Genomic DNA, 17,460 nt, shown 5'->3' on the forward strand with positions numbered 1-17,460 from the left:
AGAGAAATCCCAAAACCATCACAAACGCCCTCGGCGTCCCCTCCACGATCGCGTCGTGCGCTCGTCCGACGCACGTTCGCTCGAACGTCTTCGTTGGACCGAGTACGAGGAGTACCATCCCACTGATCGCGAGCGCGGCGAGGACCAAGGCGAGAAATGTCTGCATTTCGCGACGCACAGTCACGTTGGATGATTCGAACGAGCGTCTCGCCGCGCGTCGCGTCTACGCGCGCGTCGAAACGCGACGCGCCTCGCGAAATACGTAAACGCCCGACGTTATTCCTCGACGTCGACGGCGTGCTCAATCGAACGGCGACGGCGAAGCAGATCGTGGTGCTCGAGGACAAGGTTGAGCTCTTGGGTGACATTTTAGCGCGGAGCGAGTGCGAGATCGTGCTCACGACGTATTGGCGGTACTTTGAGGAGTATGTAGCGTACGTGTTCACGAGACACGGATTACCGGACCGCGTCGTCGGCCGCACGTCGGGGGAGCCGCATCGCGCGGATAGCGTCGCGCACGACGCGGCGGTGTCGACGAACAGGGTGCTGGAGATTGAGCGGTATCTCAAGGCGACGCACGGCGAGGACGCGAGCGCGTGGCCGGAGTTCGCGATCGTGGACGATAAGGAAGTGGTTTCGGATGGGCACGCATGGCGGAGGCGGTTCGTGCGGACGACGCACGACGTGGGATTGACGCGAGAGAGCGCGGACGCTTTGGTGGACATCCTCAAGGGAGCGGAAGTGATGTCACGCGTGTGAGCACCCGTGCGCTGCAGTGGTTATTTTTTATGGGCAATTGAACAGCAACAATGTCATTCACTACAGCGAGCCTACATTTACCATTTTGAGGCCTCAGAGGCTGGGGGAGGTGAGAGAGCGCGTCTCGGTCTGGTGCGCGCTGTCACCCTGGCCTCGGCTATCCCGGACTCCATGCTAGTCACAGTGAGTTTTACGAGCGCTTCGAGCTGCGTCGCGAGCTCGTTTAGGCGCTCATTCGTCTCGACCAATGCGGCGGTTTGCTTCGCCTGCGAGTTCGTAATTCTTCGATCTAGTGGGACCAGGCGGTTGGTGAGCTCGTCGACTCGAGACTGCAACGTTTGAAGCGCGCTCTCAGATCCCGACGTCATCCAGCCCCCGGCGCTGATTCGCGGAGAACGTTCACCGGGTGTACCCGCAGTCTTCTGTTTGGAGCGCGTGTGTAGCATGACCTTGCCAGAAGCCGCTGCGAGAGCGTTCGCCATGAGAGAAGCGTCCGCCTTCACTTCAGTTGCCTCCTCCTCAATTTCGTTGTAGTCCAGCAGCGAGTTCAACTTTCGATGCACCTCCGTCAGAGAGTACGCTAGACGCCAGTGAAACACGTCGATGGCCCGCGCCGTGTAACTCACGGGGTCGCGCTCGCGCAGCATCTTGTGGAAAATACCGTGTACGTCTCGCTCAACGAGCGCACCGTGCATCATCACACGATGAAGCATGCCTCTGAAACGCTTCTGAATCACGATCGCCGCTTTCGTTTTCGCCTCGAGAATCTTAGGATCATCCAACCCTTCACCGTCTTCTCCGTAAATAATCCGTAATTTTCGCAAATAAAACTCCGGCCGATCGTTTATCTCCCCTGAAAGATCCGCGTCGATTCCTTTCTCCTTGAGGGCGTAATACGCCTTTGAAAACGCCAAAATTTCATCCCTGAAGACCTTCTTTACGCCCCTGAGCTTGAAGTATCTCTTTGTGGCTGGGAATGGCTCGAGTGCCGCGTGGAAATCATCTCGCTCGAGGGTGTAAATATCAGCGTACGTCACGGCTCGCGCGCTGTATACCATTGGCGACGTTGTGAAAAGCGCTTCCTCTGCAATCGTTTTGCCTGAAGTTCTGATCACGCCCGCGACATTAACGAGCCCTCGACGGATGACAAAGAGCGTTGTGACGTTATCGCCGATGCTGAACAACGTTTCCTCGGGCGGAAACGCGTGTTCGACGACGCGAGTTGAGAGGTGAGTGACGAATTCTTCTGGGCATCCTTTGAAGAAATTGACATGCTTGATCCACGTGTTCATTCGGATCGAACACTCTCCTCGCAACGCCGGTGACATCTTGAGCAGGAGACGTTTGTACATCTCCTCATCAGATCCTTCCAGCTGATACCTGAAATATTCGCGGAGACGCACGCACAAGGAGGGTGGAAATCTGTTTTCTCCCATGAAGGAGTTCAAGTCGCGCATGAGCGCTTGAAATTTATTTGTCTTCTCGTTTCTCGTCGCGATGACGTTCGACACTGCCCCTACGATGTAACCATACTCGAACGCGCCGATAAGCATGGCAATGATGACGTAAACGCGCTCGCCACTCGTCACTGGAACGATATCACCGTAACCAATCGTGGAGATGGTCATTGTAGACCAGTACAACGCGGCCAAGTACAGACGGAACGACCCGACGATTTCGCGAGGGTCACCACCATCAACTCCAACTACGACGCCACCGAAATCGGTTAGCCGCGACCAGGAGTAAGAGGCTCTCTCTAGGTCCTCGACCAAACCGAAGCCACAGGCCAACCAGTGGGCGAACATCACCGCGGTTATGCCAAACTTCACGAGCTCGATGAGCGAGTAATCGAGACTGTACTTGAGTTCCAAGTTTTTATACAAACGACTCACACGGAAAGCCCGCACAAGTTTGACCAATCTGAGTAAGCGTAGCGTTCGAAGCGCGCCGAGACTGGCGAATCCGGGTAAGACGCCGCCTACGCCCAAGTACATGGCGTCGAATGGAATGCACGAGACAAAGTCAATGATGAACCACTTCTTCAAGTACCGCTGCGCGATGTAGTTGAGGTTGTACACGAGCAGTCCCGTCCTCGGGTGCACGATGGCGGTGAAAAAGTTCAAGATGAGATCAATGATAAACGACGCGGTGACGACTTGATTGACGTAGAAAATCGCGTTGACCTTTGGCTCATAGAAGCCGACTTCAACCGGCGTCACGATTGCCGTGTAGCACAACAACAACATCATGCAACCTTCCCATCGCTGCAAAATCGCGTGCTGCGGCGATATCGCGAATTTACTTCGCTTATACGTCGTCTGTTCTTTTCGTTTCCGTCGCTCGCTCTTCTGTCTTCGTGCCCTCTCCTTCTTTGCCTCGCGTTTGATTGTCTTTTGTCGCTCAAACGAGCTCTGTTTTTCGAGCTCCACGGGCGAGGGCGCGTTCTGCTTCGATCGCATCGACGACTCCCTTAACATCGCTTCGTACGCTGTCATTCGTGCTCTACCGTGAACACCCTTCCCCGAACTCGTCAACCCGCTCATTTTACCCGGTACCCGCGTCCGACGTTCCTCGCTACTGCTCCCGAACGGCTCAACCTTCCCCCGTTCCTCGCTCGTCGACGTCGTCGCGCTCGGTGCGTCCTCTCGCGACCACGATCGCTCGCGCACGGAATCCCCGTCCGTGTCCGCGAACGACTGACGGTCGAGCGCGTCCCCGTCGTCCCGATCGTTTCCGCTCGCTCTGCGCGACATATCTCAGAGCGACACCAAAATTCTTCAACGCGTCGCGCCGTTTCGTCCGCACGACGGCGCCGCGACGTGTGCGCGCGCGTCGATCGCGTGAGAGCTTCGCGCGCGCGTTTTGCGCGCGCGTTTCGCCGCGCGCGGCGACGTGTGCGGCGAGAGCGTGCGTCGGAGATGGCGCGAGAAAGAATGGCCGCGGGCGAACGGCTGTTTTAAGCCATCGAGGACGTTTCGAGCGCGCGGCGGACGTTTCGAACGCGCGCGCGAGCGTCGAGGCGATGGTCGGGAAGATTGGTCGCGAAACGATGGAGACGTGCGCATGGCGCGTGATGTGTGTGGATTCTGGTGGTTGGGTTACACGACGACGATGTGAGCGCGGTGGTTAGCTCCGTCGCGCGCCGCAGTTGGCGCAAAATCGAGCGGTTTTGGAGGCGAACGCGACGCCGCAGTCTGAGCAAAACTTGGACTTGGCGGCGGATTGCTCGGCTCGAGTGAGACCTGGGGTGAGGGTTTCAGCGTTCGCGAGCGAGGTTGAGTCGGCGTACTCGGGCTCGGGAATGCCTCTGGTGTCGTCGACGCGGCAAGCGAAGAGCGAGCCAGCGTCGTTGCGGCCGTTTTCAGCGCGAGTGGTGATGAACACCGTGTCGAGCATCGGCCCCCCGATCGTGACCGAGGTTGGTTGCTTCACAGGAAGTTCGATTTCGAGATTGACCTTACCCTCGGGGGTGATTCGGATCACCTTGCCGGCGCCAGAGATGGCAGCCCACAGGTTGCCGTCGTCGTCGCACTGCGCTCCGTCGGGGCCGCCCGGGACGGAACTCGGGAGCTCGTACAAAAGGCGGCGGTTCATCGGCCCCACACGCGGGTCATAATCGAACTGATAAATCTTCCTGGTTGGCGTGTCGCAGAAAAACATCGTGGTTCCGGACTTGGTGAAGCAAATGCAATTGGAGCATCTGAACTTGTAATCGAGAATCTCCTCGAGCTCTTGGCCTTTGGCGCGGAGTCTCCACAAACCTCCGATGGGAGCGGCGTCAACGCGGTGCGCGTTGTTGTACGAGCCGATAACGAAATTCCCAAATCGATCGACGCGACCATCGTTAGGTCGCGTGTTTAGTCCCGGTTCGAACTCAGACAAGAGCTTGAGCTTCTTCGTCGCCGGGTCAAAAGCGTGAAGACCCGACTCGAGACCGAGGATGAGTGTGCCGCCGCTTCGAAGACCGACGCATCCCAGTACCTCACCAAAATTTGTCCTCACTGGCGCCGACTTCAAATCCCAGCTGAAAAGTGTTCCCGCCGGGGCATCAACCCAGTAAAGCGTCTGACGTTCCTCTGACCAAATCGGCGACTCGCCCAGTTGGTTGCCACACGGCACGACCTCCTCAGCCCAAAGCTTTCGCGGACCCTCCGGAGTGGGATCGAAATTGAATATTCGCCCGAACTGTTCAGCGACGAGCGACGCGCCACCGACGAGGCACCCGTCGACATCTGGCGCCTGCATGAGCTCGTCCACGGTTTCCGGCTTGACGGATCCGCCGTACTGAATGCGAATCTTACTCGCCGCTCCATCGCCGTACTTCTCACGAAACCACTGACGAATACCCGCATGCACGGACTGCGCTATAGCAGGTGTCGCGGTGAGCCCGGTGCCGATGGCCCACACCGGCTCGTACGCGACTATCACCTGTGATAGCTCGTCCGCTTGGACGCCCTCGAGCGCAGCCTCGAGCTGTCTGCTGCACACGCGTCGAGCCTGACCAGCCTCGTACTCCGTCTTCGTTTCCCCGATGCACAATACCGCCGTCATGCCGCAATCGATCGCCTTGCGCGTCTTCAATCGCGTGTGTTCATCCGTCTCGCCGAATAGCTCCCTGCGCTCGCTGTGCCCGACAAGCACGTGAGTGCATCCAACGCTCTTCGCCATCTCCGCCGTCATCTCCCCTGTGAACGCCCCGGAGTCCTTCCAATAAATGTTTTGGCATCCAACGGCGACGCCGGACCCCTCGAGCTGCGAGGTCGAACAAGAAACAATAAGTCAATCTACGGATAACGAATTCTGACGACGAAGAATTCTCAGCGCGCGCGTCCATCGTCAACGTACCACACGCACGACGTCCGCCAAAAACGGCGCTGGCGGACAGACGAAAACGTCCACGTCCGCGTCGACATCACGTCTGGCCGCGCCCACGAGCGCGGCGAGCGTTTTCGCGTCCGCGGCTGTCTTCGGATTGAGCTTCCAGTTCCCCGCCATAACAGCCCTGCGCTTCGTATTCGCCTCGTTTTTCTCTCCCTGACGCACGGGCGCGGTCTCAAGTTTCACCGCGCGCTCGAGCGCGGCGACGTCGACCTCCGACGTCGTCCCCGTCGCGCTTTTTGCGCCGTTTTGCGAACGCTTCGACACATTCCGGAACGAATCGAGTAAACCAGCCTTCGTGGGCGTCACCGCGCGCGCCGATCGCCCGAAACGCGGTCGCGGACGCGCGAATCGAAGCGCCGATGCGCCGTGATGCAATCGAAGCATCGCGAGGGACGGCGCGCGCGTGTGAGGACGCGCGCACGCGCGACGCCGCGCGCGCGCGATCGCCCCTTGGCGGATATAGTATATTAACTACAAAAATACTATGTATTGAAATAATGTCTTACAGTACGTCGAACCAACGCACTATGTAGTACCATCGGTCCGAGTGTTTTTATCATTTTTATCATCGACCGCGATGTTTTTTGAAAAACTCATCGAGCGCGCGCCGCGTCCTCGCGCTCGACCTCGACGCGCGGGCGAGGGCGTGGGCGCGCCGAACGTCCCGCGTCGACGCCTTCGTCGTCGCGCGCGCGATGTGCGCGCGTCGATCGTCGCAAACGAACGGTTTTACACGCGTGCAGCGACAGCTGGGACGACATCAAAGTCGACGCACGAACCGCCGCGCTGGACGCCGTGACGCGCGGTCGACGCCGAACGAGACGCCGGAGGAGGACCCGATAGGATACCGAGGTCGTGAGGTGGCGATCGTGGGGATAGGCACCAGGGGATGCGCTTTAGTGGATGCTTTGTGCGAATCCAGGGCGTTGCCAGAGAGCGCGTCTTGGGCGCTGAGCGCGGACGTCGGGTCGCTCGAGCGAAGCGCGGCCGCGAATCGATGGCGTCTGCCGCCGCAGACGGTGGAAGTGAGTGGGAAGGTGGTGGAGGATAACGCGGCGAGCGCGGCGGCGGCTGTGATGTCGGGAGAGGGGACGTTGAGCGGGACGCCGCCGCGGACGGTGGTGGTGCTGTGCGCGGGCGGCGAAGCCTTGGAGAGCGGTGAGGCTTTCGTGCGAGAGATTTCGAGGGTAAAGGCGTCCACAGCGAAGCGTGGGTTTTTCGGGTTCAAGGGCGCTTCGAGAGCGCCGGAGGGTGGGATGATGCTCGCGGGCGTCATTGAGCCGTTTTCGTTTGAGGGACGAAGGAAGAAGACGTCGTGCGAGGAGTTCGTGCGATGCGCCTCAGGCGCGGGGGCGTGCGACGTTGTGCTCACGGTGTCCCAGAGCGAGCTGCTGAAGAACGGGGAGGAGAACATGTCGGTGCAGGACGCGACATCTGTCGCGGATGCGTCATTGTTGTTTTCTGTTTTGAGCTCGCTCGATGCGCTGCGAGGAAACTGTTGGAATTCCAACTTTGTTGCGAACGCGAGCGACGTTGAGGCCTGGGTCCCGCAGACGAAGAAGAATGAATTGCGTGCGTTTGTGAACAGAGTCATGTCGTCGCGCGGTGGTGGATGTGGGGTCTCCCACGCTGGCCGAGGCGTCGCGCAGGTTCCAACGTACGGATCGATCGATGAAGCATGCGCGAGCGCGGCTCGGAAAGCCATTCTCACTGCGGCGCGTGAGAGCCCATTTTTAGCGCCCGGTCGTTTCGACACCGCCCACTTGGTCGTATGTATGCTAAAACACGGGGTCTCGCTCGGCCCCATCGCGCGGGCGGCGGTGTCGCAAGTGCTGAGCGAACTTGCGCCTGAAGCGGAGCAATTCATCACCGTCGCGGATCCAGATAAAAAGGGGACGACGGAGGTGGAGGTGAGTCTCCTGACCGTCACGGACGCTGCAACGGCGGCTAATGCGGCGCCGGAGTCCACGAACGTGTCGACCGTGCTCGACGAACAGCGAGCGAAGGCGAACGCGATGCCCTTCATCCCCAGATACGACGCAGAGAACTCCGAGCCCGAAATACAGCGTCGTAAGACAACGAAGCTGAGTCGAGAAGACTTGAAAACGTTCGGTTTCGGGGACACGAAGGAGATGGTGACGCAGTTAGAGGCTAGTCGCGCCGGAATCTCGATCGAGTCAGAACCAGTTGCGGAGAAATCAAAGAGCGAAGAGCCAGTCGTGTACACGTCGGCGGAACTCTTAGGGGAGATGTCTAGCGCGCAAACGGTGACCGACAAAATTACATACCAAGAGGTCGAGATCGCGACGAACGCGCCGCCGAAGGTGACGCTCCCGGCGCTTCCGCGAGATTTTGCCGTCAACGGTGTCGCCGTGCGCATTAGCGAGCCTCAAAGGGATAACGCCGGGAACGTCATCGGTTATAAAACGCTTGAGGCTAAAGAATCAGACTCAACGAAGCAATCGAAGAAGCTTAGCCGTGTACGCTCGCTCTTTGGGTGGAGGCCCGCGAAGAAGGAGGAAGAGAAGTCTAATCTGTCAAAACGCGCGCTCGGCATGCTGGAGAAGGACCGCGTTGGATCCGACCGCTCCGTCGTCCGAGTGGAGTTCGCGTCGCTTGCGGTGTACGAGGGCGAGTGGGTGAATGGCAAACGTGAGGGAGACGGGCGCCAAGTCTTCGCGAACGGTGACTGGTACGACGGTAAGTGGTTTGGCGACTTACCCAACGGCAAGGGACGTCTATCCTTCAAGACGGGCGACGTCGCGTACTTCGATGGCACGTTCAACGCGGGCGAGGTCGACGGTGACGGAACACTCGTGAAACACTCAGGCGAGGAAATCACCGGTATCTGGCGCGATGGCGCGCTGGTTTCGGACGAATGTGATCTTCCGCGCTAGGTTCTGTGTGCAGTACGCTGTTTAATTTAAACAACATCACGCAAGTTTTTCGAGTCGACGATCGGCGCACACGTCCGTGAGCGCGCGCATCACGTTCGGTCTCGCCAGGATTACGCTTCCGATGTCTACCTTACTGAGTTCTAAAACCCAGACGTTACCGTCTCCTTCGTACGGCGCCATGACCGTGGCGCGACGCTCCTCGCCCGTCATGAGGGCGATTTCGCCAAAAAAGTCACCCTGCTGCAGTGTGGCCACCTGCAACGGTTCGCCTCGATTTTTCAACGGATCGGTGTGAATGACGTGTACCTTACCCAAAACAATGATGAACATTGACGACCCACGCTCGCCCTGTCGCACCAGTCGCGCACCACGTTGAACGAAGAAACATTTCGCCCCATCGAGAATGTCGACGATGGACACGTCGTCCAACGCCTCGAAAAACTTGGGTGTCGTCGATCGGAGGTGCGATATCCATTTCTCCCGCGTCCACTTTCTCGGATCAATATCTTTCGCCTCCGACGCCCTCCTGTCCTTTTCCTTGAATTTATTCTCAAACTTACTCCTCGCCGACGCGTTCGCTCGCTCGTCCTCCGCGTCGCCGACGCGACCGACTCGAGGCATCTGCGACACCACGTCCTCATTCTCCTCATTCACGGCCTCGCCAAAGGTCGTTCGTATCGACGCCACCCTTCCGACACTCTTGATCGGCGTCTTCGCCCCCGGACTACCGCTCCTCGACGGCGCGGCTCGGTCGCTCGCCGTCGCCAACCGCCCATCCGCCGCCGCGGCCGCGCGTCCCGCGCGCTCCCCGCTCGCGCTCGACGCGAACCGTCCAGAACCCACGACCGCATCCAACCTCACGCTCAGCGCGTCCACGCTCCGTCGTAACTCCTCGATCGAGCTCGTCGCGTCGTTCACCACCGCGTCGTAAATCTTCGGCACGGATCGCGCGAGCCAACGCATCTTCCCATTCATCCGCGTCTGCTGCTCCCGCAGCGCTCGCAGGGCATCGAGCGTCGCGCGATGCGCCGCGCGATCCAATCCACCGTCCCGTCCGAGCTCGCCGTCGCCATCATCGTCGTCGTCCACCGCCGCGTCCGCGTCCGAGCTCGCCGCGTCCGACCATCGCTCCCGCGTCGCCGCGCCCCCGGCGTCGCCGTCGCCGCCCTCGCGCGCGTCCATCGACGCCGCCCCGTTCACGACCGACCATCGCGCGCGCGCCCGTGGACGCTCGTCCGCGTCCATCGGTCGTCGCGCGATGACGAAGACGGACGCGGCGGAACCTCGACCGGGCGCGCGGAATGCTCGCGCGCACGCCTCGTGGCGTCCACCGCGCGCGCGCGCGCGACGCCGGGACGCACGCGCACGCGAGGCGTCACCGCGCGCGCGCGGGCATTCCGCGCGGCGACGGGACGACGCGCTCGCGGTGCGACGCGGTGCGATGGTGTTACGGGAACACCCACGGCGCGGTCGGCATTACGGTGACGACGCGCGTCGTCGGCACCCCGTCGCGCGCGAGGACGACGCGCGCGGACGATGACGCGCGTCGTGGACGAGCGCACGGCGTTAGTGCGCGATGGCGCGCGTCGATCGTCGACGCGGACGTGCGCGGTGACGCTCGCGCTCGGCGCGATGGTGTTGGTGTTGGTGACGGTGACGGTGGGCGCGGCGATGCGCGCGCGCGTGGGCGCGGTGATGCGCGCGCGCGTGGGCGTGGACGTCGAAGGACGGTGCCCGGCCGCGCGCGTCGTCGCGGCGGGCTGCCTGAACGACGACATGGTGACGTGCGCGCCGCACGCGAACGAGACGCTGGCGAACGGGCGCGCGTCGGACGTCGCCGCGCTGGGAGGGTGCTCCATCGCTGACCCGGCGCCGAAGCATTGTCTCGTACCCGAAGGTACGCCGGTGATGAAGTCTTGTGAGTTCGATTATGGGTGCTCGGTGTACGCGCCGGCGACGTGTCCCGCTGGGTCGCTCGTCACCGGCGCGAGCGCGTGCGAGACGGAAAAGGTGTGCTTTTGCCCAAAGTGCAACTTGAGCGGGTGTAAGTGGAATGGGTGCTGTAAAAATATTCCAATCAAGTTTACGGCGAATTGCAGAAAGTATCGGCTCGTTGGAACGAGCGATCAGTGCAAGACGTGCATGGTCGGCTATAAGTTGTCCTCGGACAAGAGGTCTTGCACGAAGTACGACCTTGGGACGGCGGTGAGCTCAATTTCGGTGCAAACCGCACATCAGTTGAGCGCGCAGGCGGTGAGTGGCGTGAGTTCCACTGCGATAAATGCCTGGCAACACTCTGGAATCGAGAATGCGTACGACGCTGCGTCAGGATGGAGTGAAGACGCCGTCGAGACCGTGCGCGAGTCCACCGTCGAAGCGGTCGAAGCAATGGAGGACGTTATTAAACTCATTCAGCAATTGTTGAGTCAGTTAGAGTGTCTTGAAGGGCTTGCTCATCTTAAAAAGTTTGCGAGAGCGTTGAGGAGTCAAGGCACCGGGATTTTCGACCTCGTTGAAGACGTCCTCAAGGGACAAGAGAATGGGGAGTCCAGGACCAAGTATTTCAACGAGATGTCTGGCGTTGCGTGTAACATGGTGTGGGCTAAGGTCTTTCCTCACGCAACGCTCGCGGTCGAGATGATCAAAGCTTTCGGACAACGCTTGAAGGCGTCTTGCCCTGCGCTTAAGAGTGGAGACTTACCTGCCTTCACGTTCGGTGTCGTGCTCGGTGGAGACTTAAGTGGTGGCGTACACACAGCTGAGGCCGCGACGGAGATCGGAGTGGGCGCGGATCTCGAAGGAACGCGTTTTTGCTACGTCGCGGCTTGCGTTGGGGGCGGGTACACCATCCCGCCAAAGACAGGTGCAGAGGCTTCTGTCAGCGCATCAATCGCTGTCTCCGGATATAAAGACATCGGTACAGTCGCCGGTACGGCGGGTTATTTCGCTCTCGACTTGGGTGCAGATTTGCCGATTATACCAGTAGGCATTGATCTCGGTATGTCGTACATACACGGTGTCGGCAATCCGGACCAGATTTATGGTATCTCCTTCGCAGGTCAAGTGAGCTCAGCGTCCTCGGATGTGAATCCCGCTCCCTGGCCAAGCGCTGGCGTCACCGCAGGAGTTTGTCACACAGGGATCTGTGTACGAACAGACGGTGAGCCATGCACCAGCGGGCAGAAGTTTACCCCGTTTGGTGTTGCGTCTTCGTCTTCATCTTCGTCGTCTTCACTGGGTGATGAACCCAAGCATACTACGGCGAACCTCAAGCCTCGCGCACGATTTGAGCGTGGGCGCCTGGGCTGGAGGAAGGCACTAAAAAAGATGTTTTCACCACCGGCTGCACCGCCACCACCGCCGCAATATGATGCCTCGGCTTTATTTACAGAACCTACTGCTGCCGAAATCAAAGCGGCAGGTGCTGCGGTGGATGCCCCTCTACCAGACGACCAAAAGACGCAAGCCATGATTTACCGAGACAATCCAAGCGCATACGTGCCACCTTCACGGGTTACCGGAGGGAAATTTTTGGCGCACGCTGGATGCTCGACAGATTTCAAAGACGCTAAATTGCTATGCATGGAGACCAACAACTGCATTGGTTTCGGACAGTACCAACAGCCAGACAGAACTGTTAAAATATTCGGCAACAGCGTCACAGTACCCGGGTCCACGTGTTGGGACTTGTTACAGCCGTCGACATCGGCGACTGATTCAAAGTACAACCTCGCTCAGATTCGTAACTTTGTCATCCCTGATTACGGGTTCGCATATCTCCGGACATGGGGCCGAAGCACGTCAGATGACGCCGAAGATCGAGAAGCCGTGCGCCGAGCGTGCTGGCGGGATTTCGCCTGCGTTGGCTACGGTCAAAAGTCCAACAGAGACTGGGACTTGCTCAAGTACGGCGACACGAAAACGAACATCGCGTACACGAAGGGAATCTGGAGAAAGTACGTCAGCCCGGTCCCCGGGTACACGCTCGTGAACGCGGCGAACATCGACCTACAGAGCGTCGACTCCATGGAAGAAGCGTTGGACGCGAAGTGTCAAACAGATTGGAAATGCCTCGGTTTCGATTTCTTCTTCAAGTTCAGCGGGTTCAAACTCACCCGCAGAGCGAAACTCCTCTACCCCGGTGGAAAAGCGCCGTCGGATGATTGGCGATTCAAGTATCAACACTTTTACGGCGTCGCCGACAGTTGACCTCGGCGTCCGCCGCCGCCGCGCCGCGCCCGTACGACCGCGTCTCGCCGTGTAATCATCATCAATCCACCGACGCGCCTCGCTATCCATCACGCGACGCACGCGCCGCCGCGTACCGTTACGTCCCGACGTCCGCGCCGCCGCCGCGTCCACTGAACCCTAGGCGCGACCGCGCGATCGACGCGCCGCCGCCGCGCGTCGCGACGTCACCGCGCGCGGCACGCGGACGATGAAGACGCCAAAGTCGGAAAAACGCGAGAAGACGCCCAAGACGCCGTCGACGCCCCGGTCGCCGTCCACCCCTGGAACCGCGCGCACGGCGAGCGAGGGCATGAAGGCGTGCTCGGCGATCGCGACCCCGCTCGCGGATGTGAAAACGACGAAGAAGATTCTGAAAACCGTCAAGCGAGGTGCGCGCGATCGACCGCGGGCGTCGAGTGATGGTCGGGACGTCGGTGATGGGTCGACGGCGCGCGGTGATGGGACGGTGCGCGCGTGGGAAGGGGAATGGGAGGCGAGACGGACGTCGCGGGCGCGCGGGGCGATTCTGACTGACGACGCGATTGTCGCGCGGTGCGCAGCGGCCAAGGCGAAACAGGTTCGACGCGGGGTGAAGGAGGTGGTGAAGGCGTTGAAGAAGGACGTGAAGGGGTTCGCGGTGATCGCTGGGGATATCTCACCCATCGACGTCATCACGCACGTGCCGATTCTGTGCGAGGAGGCGGACGTGCCGTACGTGTACGTGCACAGCAAGGAGGAACTCGGGGCGGCCGGGATGACGAAGCGGCCGACGTCGGTGATGCTTGTGTTGAAGGAAGGTGCGAAGGGGAGCGTGAAGATGAGTTCAGAGGACAAGAAGGAATTCGACGAAATGTACGCCAAGTGCGTGGAGAAGATCCAAGCCATGAGCAAGTGATCGCGTTCGTCGCGACGGTTGATAATTTTGAGAGAGAGAATGTAAATCATACACCCACATACACTATTCGATGATGATTACATCGCGCGTTCGGCGCCGTCGCGCGTCGCGCGAATCAATCGCGCGTTCGGCGCCGACGCCCGCTCCGACGACTAAAACATGAATCGTTTCTTTGGTTTTCTACGCACGACCACGGTGGCGTCGTCGCCGTCGCTCCCCCCTCCTTTCGCCTCGTTCGCCTTCGCCAGCTCCTCCGCCTCTAAACTCTTCGCCATTCTCTCCAACGCGTCTCGCGCGTCGTCGCGCTCCTCCCGCTTCCTCCGCGCCCCCTTCGCTCGCTTCTCCGCCGCTCGCCTCCGCGCCTCCTCCCGCTGTCGACGCATCTCATCCGCATACGCATCCGCATTCGCGCTCTCCCTCGCCCGCATCGCCGTTCGCGCGAACTCCGGATCCCGTCGACACTTTTCCTTGAACGCCGCGTCCGCCGCCTCGCGCACGATCTCCGCCCGTTTCTTCCCGTCTCGAAACAGCTTCTGCGTCTCCCCGATCGCATCGAACGCCTTTCTCGCATCGCTCGCCCTGTTTTTATCCGGGTGCACGCGCAGAGACGCCCGTCTGAAGGCTCGATTGAGCTCCGCGTCGCTCACGTCCCACGTCGCCCGTCCCGCGTCGTCGCACGTCGGTCGTCGCACGTTCAGGCACGCGAAGTAATCCCCTCGGGCGTGCGCGTCGAGGACGGCCGCGACGACGTCGGCGTCCTCGACGTCCTCGCGCGCGCGGTCGAGCGCGTTCGGCGTCGTCACGGCGTTCGCATCATCGCTCGCGACGCGCGCTCGAGCATTTTCCACGCGCCGACGCATCGCCGCGCGCGCCTCGGACGTGTCCTCCAGCGCGCGCACGCGATTCCGCATCGCGCGCTCGAGGGCGTCCATGGGAATCGACGCCCGCGCGACGACGGCGGTGCGGTGTGAAGACGTCGACCGATGCGTCGAGCGAGGGGAACGAAGACGAATCGTCACTTTTCGTCGCGCGCGACGAACGACGGACGATGCGCGCGCGCGCGTTCGGGGGCGAGCACACGCGACGGCGGGCGATTTTTCACGACCTCGGGAACGCGCCGTATCGTCGACGAGAGTCGTTCGACGCGGTGGCGCACGAACGCGCGGTGGCGGCGGCGTGCGCGGGACGCGGGAGCGATGATGATGACGAGCGAGACGCGATGGCGAGCGAACGACGGGCGATGACGGCGAGAGCGGTGCGCGCGCTCGAGGTGGGTGCGCGTGGTGTCGATCGCGAGCGACGACGGTGGAGGCGTGGGTGCGTGGGTGCGCGCGGGCTGACGACGGGTGTTTTCGAGACGCAGGCGCGGGCGAGCGAGGCGGAATCGCGAGCGGAGAAAGAGACGGAGGCGCGGGTGCATCGCGAGCGTGAGCTGGAGAGTGCGAATCAGTTGGCGCAGCGCGCGTCGGTGAGCGAGCGGTTGAAGCGACACGCGGAGCGGGAGGTTGTGGAGCTCACGCGCGAGTTGGAGACGCTTCGATGCGAGAAAGAACGCGAGCGAGACGTCTTGGAGGAGCGATTGGCGAGCGTGACGGAGGGAAGAGAGCGCGAGTGGGAAGAGATGCGCGATGCGCTCGCGCAAGCGAGGGAGGATCGCGAGCGGCTGAGCGCGGAGGGTGCGCGTTTGGAGCGAGAGAACGAAGAGGCGCGCGAGCGAGAGAGGACGCTTCGCGACGATTTGGCCGGCGCTACGGATTCGTTGACGGAGACGAAGCGACTTTTAGAGGACGTGCAGACGAACAAGGCGTACGTAGACGAGGAATTGAGCGAAATGCGCGACGAGATGGTGCGTGTACGCTCGGATTTAGAGGAGACGGCGGCGGCGAACAAATCTCTCGAGCGCGAGTTACGAGAGTCACGAAGGAAGTCCGAGGCTTTGGCCGCCGCGGTGCACACGGCGCGAGGGAACGACAGCGCCGCTCGAACGATGATGCGCGATAGCGTTCTGACGTTCGCGCGAATGGAGGATGCCGCGAACGCTCGAGAGATTCAAATATTGAAGGAGCGGCACGCGGCGGAAATCGAGCGCATGCAAGAGGAATTTGCCGCAGCCTTGGCTCGATCGAACGCGACACAGGGCGAGATCGCGCACAACACTGTTGACGAAACGCAACGCGTGAAGCGCACGCTGAGGGAGGTGGAAGACGACGCGCGCGAGGCTGTGCGCAATGCGAGACGTCGCGAGGAAGACGCGAACGCGGAGGCTACAAAGCTTCGACAAGAGTTGGCGAAGACCAAGGCGAGATTGAACGCCATGGTCGAAGCAGGCGAAGGGCAACTGAGCCATGCGAGTATTCGTGAGGCCCAAGCGGCGCGGCTGGCTGCGGCGCAGGCTCAGGCGGTTTGCCGGGATTTACAATCGGAACTTGAGGCGGAGCACGAATCCGCCGAGGCGGCGAGGCATGAGGCAGCCGTGACGTTGCATAAATTCTTCGAGATTCGTGACAAGTACGAACAGCGTGAGGCGTTGGTGATTCATCAAAAGGAATCGATTCAAGAGCTCAAGCGAGACGTCGAACGCAGAGACGGACAAATCGAGGAACTCAAGGCGCGGTGCAAAGAATTAAAACTTTGTCTTCGTGACAACGAGGTCACGTACTTGAACCGTCAAGATCTCACCGAAGAGGTCGAGCACTTGAACAGAATCATTGCTGATGCGAACATCCGCGATCGCGATCGATCGATCGAGTTGCATCGCGAGCGCGAGCGTGCAGATAATTACGCCGAACGACTCGAGCAATGCGAGTCACAGCTTTGCGAGGAATCGCACAAACGCATTCAGCTCGAGCGCGCCATGCGCGACGTCGACGGAGCGATGTCAAAGGCCGAGACCGACGCCGTGCGAGCGGAGGCGATGAGCGCGAGCGCGATACTTCTCGAAGCAGAGGTTTTGAGACTGACTCGCGTCAACGAACAAGCTGAGACGCGTGTCGCCGAGCTTGAGGGTCGCGTCGAGGACCTCATCGAGCAAGCCGATTCTTTGGCTTCCTCGAAAAATCCCAATCAAGCGATTCGTTACCTTGAGAAGCTTCGTTACGAACGTGAAGTTGCGGAGAAGGATGCGGAGGATGCGGGCAAAGCCGTCCAATCGATGAAAGCGGCTCTCCAGTTCGTCGTGTGTGCCAAGCGCGAGACCCGAGATAAGATCGTGACGTACGCTCGCGAGGCGCGCAAAACCGGTCGCGTGTACACCGACGCCCCCGGCATCCCAAGCGGCGTCGCCGCCGACGTTTGGGCTCGAGTCGTCGAAACCGTCGCTCGACTGGACCTCGACGCCATCGAGTAATCTACCTAGCTGTCGTACAATACCACAACGCTAAAACAATGCACGCATACCGTTTCTTCCGTCACAACTCTCCGTTCTCGTGCTTTCGCGCGCACTCCGCGTGTCTCTCCCGATTCCGTTCGCCCAACCGTCTTCGCGTCGTCTCCCGCTCGCGCGTCGTCATCTCCTTCCAATTCTCAATGTAACTCGTCGTGCAATCGGCGTTGATTACCACGGGTCCAATCACATCGTCCACCTGCACGCGCTCGCCGAACTTGATCCTCCGCACCGGCGCGCCGTCGTCGAGCGTCTCCGCCGGGAGCGCCGACGCGGCTGATTCGTCCAACGCCGCGTCGACGACGCGTGCGACGAACGGGCACATGGCGCAGACGACGAGCGCGGTGATGACCGATGCTCGTCCTCGCATGGCGCCGCGCCGCGACCGCGCGCGCGCCGCGGCGCGGGAGACGCGT

General features: G+C 60.7%; 10 protein-coding genes across 10 annotated transcripts; 5 read left to right on the forward strand and 5 right to left on the reverse strand.

Moving 5' to 3' along the window:
• Nucleotides 1-156: 156 nt before the first annotated feature.
• On the forward strand, nt 157-759 carry OT_ostta13g00610 (unnamed product; the record flags this gene model as incomplete). Its single annotated transcript, XM_003082485.2, has 1 exon — nt 157-759. The coding sequence occupies one exon, from the start codon at nt 157-159 to the stop codon at nt 757-759; it is 603 nt and encodes a 200-aa protein (XP_003082533.2).
• Nucleotides 760-836: 77 nt separating this feature from the next.
• OT_ostta13g00620 (IQ motif, EF-hand binding site) lies at nt 837-3,512 on the reverse strand (the record flags this gene model as incomplete). Its single annotated transcript, XM_003082486.2, has 1 exon — nt 837-3,512. The coding sequence occupies one exon, from the start codon at nt 3,510-3,512 to the stop codon at nt 837-839; it is 2,676 nt and encodes an 891-aa protein (XP_003082534.2).
• A 373-nt stretch (nt 3,513-3,885) lies between these two features.
• Nucleotides 3,886-6,024, reverse strand: OT_ostta13g00630 (Senescence marker protein-30 (SMP-30); the record flags this gene model as incomplete). The annotated part of the gene is made up of 2 exons (XM_022982668.1): nt 3,886-5,511; nt 5,605-6,024. 2 exons carry the CDS (start codon nt 6,022-6,024, stop codon nt 3,886-3,888), a joined length of 2,046 nt encoding a protein of 681 aa, XP_022840169.1.
• A 311-nt stretch (nt 6,025-6,335) lies between these two features.
• OT_ostta13g00640 (MORN motif) lies at nt 6,336-8,537 on the forward strand (the record flags this gene model as incomplete). The annotated part of the gene is made up of 1 exon (XM_003082488.2): nt 6,336-8,537. The coding sequence occupies one exon, from the start codon at nt 6,336-6,338 to the stop codon at nt 8,535-8,537; it is 2,202 nt and encodes a 733-aa protein (XP_003082536.2).
• Nucleotides 8,538-8,573: 36 nt separating this feature from the next.
• Nucleotides 8,574-9,719, reverse strand: OT_ostta13g00650 (RmlC-like jelly roll fold; the record flags this gene model as incomplete). Its single annotated transcript, XM_022982669.1, has 1 exon — nt 8,574-9,719. One exon carries the CDS (start codon nt 9,717-9,719, stop codon nt 8,574-8,576), a length of 1,146 nt encoding a protein of 381 aa, XP_022840170.1.
• Nucleotides 9,720-10,073: 354 nt separating this feature from the next.
• On the forward strand, nt 10,074-12,746 carry OT_ostta13g00660 (unnamed product; the record flags this gene model as incomplete). The annotated part of the gene is made up of 1 exon (XM_003082490.2): nt 10,074-12,746. The coding sequence occupies one exon, from the start codon at nt 10,074-10,076 to the stop codon at nt 12,744-12,746; it is 2,673 nt and encodes an 890-aa protein (XP_003082538.2).
• Nucleotides 12,747-12,975: 229 nt separating this feature from the next.
• OT_ostta13g00670 (Ribosomal protein L7Ae conserved site) lies at nt 12,976-13,662 on the forward strand (the record flags this gene model as incomplete). Its single annotated transcript, XM_022982670.1, has 2 exons — nt 12,976-13,156; nt 13,328-13,662. 2 exons carry the CDS (start codon nt 12,976-12,978, stop codon nt 13,660-13,662), a joined length of 516 nt encoding a protein of 171 aa, XP_022840171.1.
• Nucleotides 13,663-13,814: 152 nt separating this feature from the next.
• OT_ostta13g00680 (DnaJ domain) lies at nt 13,815-14,594 on the reverse strand (the record flags this gene model as incomplete). The annotated part of the gene is made up of 1 exon (XM_003082492.2): nt 13,815-14,594. The coding sequence occupies one exon, from the start codon at nt 14,592-14,594 to the stop codon at nt 13,815-13,817; it is 780 nt and encodes a 259-aa protein (XP_003082540.2).
• Nucleotides 14,595-14,881: 287 nt separating this feature from the next.
• Nucleotides 14,882-17,008, forward strand: OT_ostta13g00690 (unnamed product; the record flags this gene model as incomplete). The annotated part of the gene is made up of 1 exon (XM_022982671.1): nt 14,882-17,008. The coding sequence occupies one exon, from the start codon at nt 14,882-14,884 to the stop codon at nt 17,006-17,008; it is 2,127 nt and encodes a 708-aa protein (XP_022840172.1).
• Nucleotides 17,009-17,069: 61 nt separating this feature from the next.
• Nucleotides 17,070-17,369, reverse strand: OT_ostta13g00700 (unnamed product; the record flags this gene model as incomplete). The annotated part of the gene is made up of 1 exon (XM_003082494.1): nt 17,070-17,369. One exon carries the CDS (start codon nt 17,367-17,369, stop codon nt 17,070-17,072), a length of 300 nt encoding a protein of 99 aa, XP_003082542.1.
• Nucleotides 17,370-17,460: the final 91 nt, after the last annotated feature.

The sequence above is a fragment of the Ostreococcus tauri genome (assembly GCF_000214015.3).
Source record: "Ostreococcus tauri WGS project CAID00000000 data, contig chromosome 13, whole genome shotgun sequence".
NCBI classification, from domain to species: Eukaryota; Viridiplantae; Chlorophyta; class Mamiellophyceae; order Mamiellales; family Bathycoccaceae; genus Ostreococcus; species Ostreococcus tauri.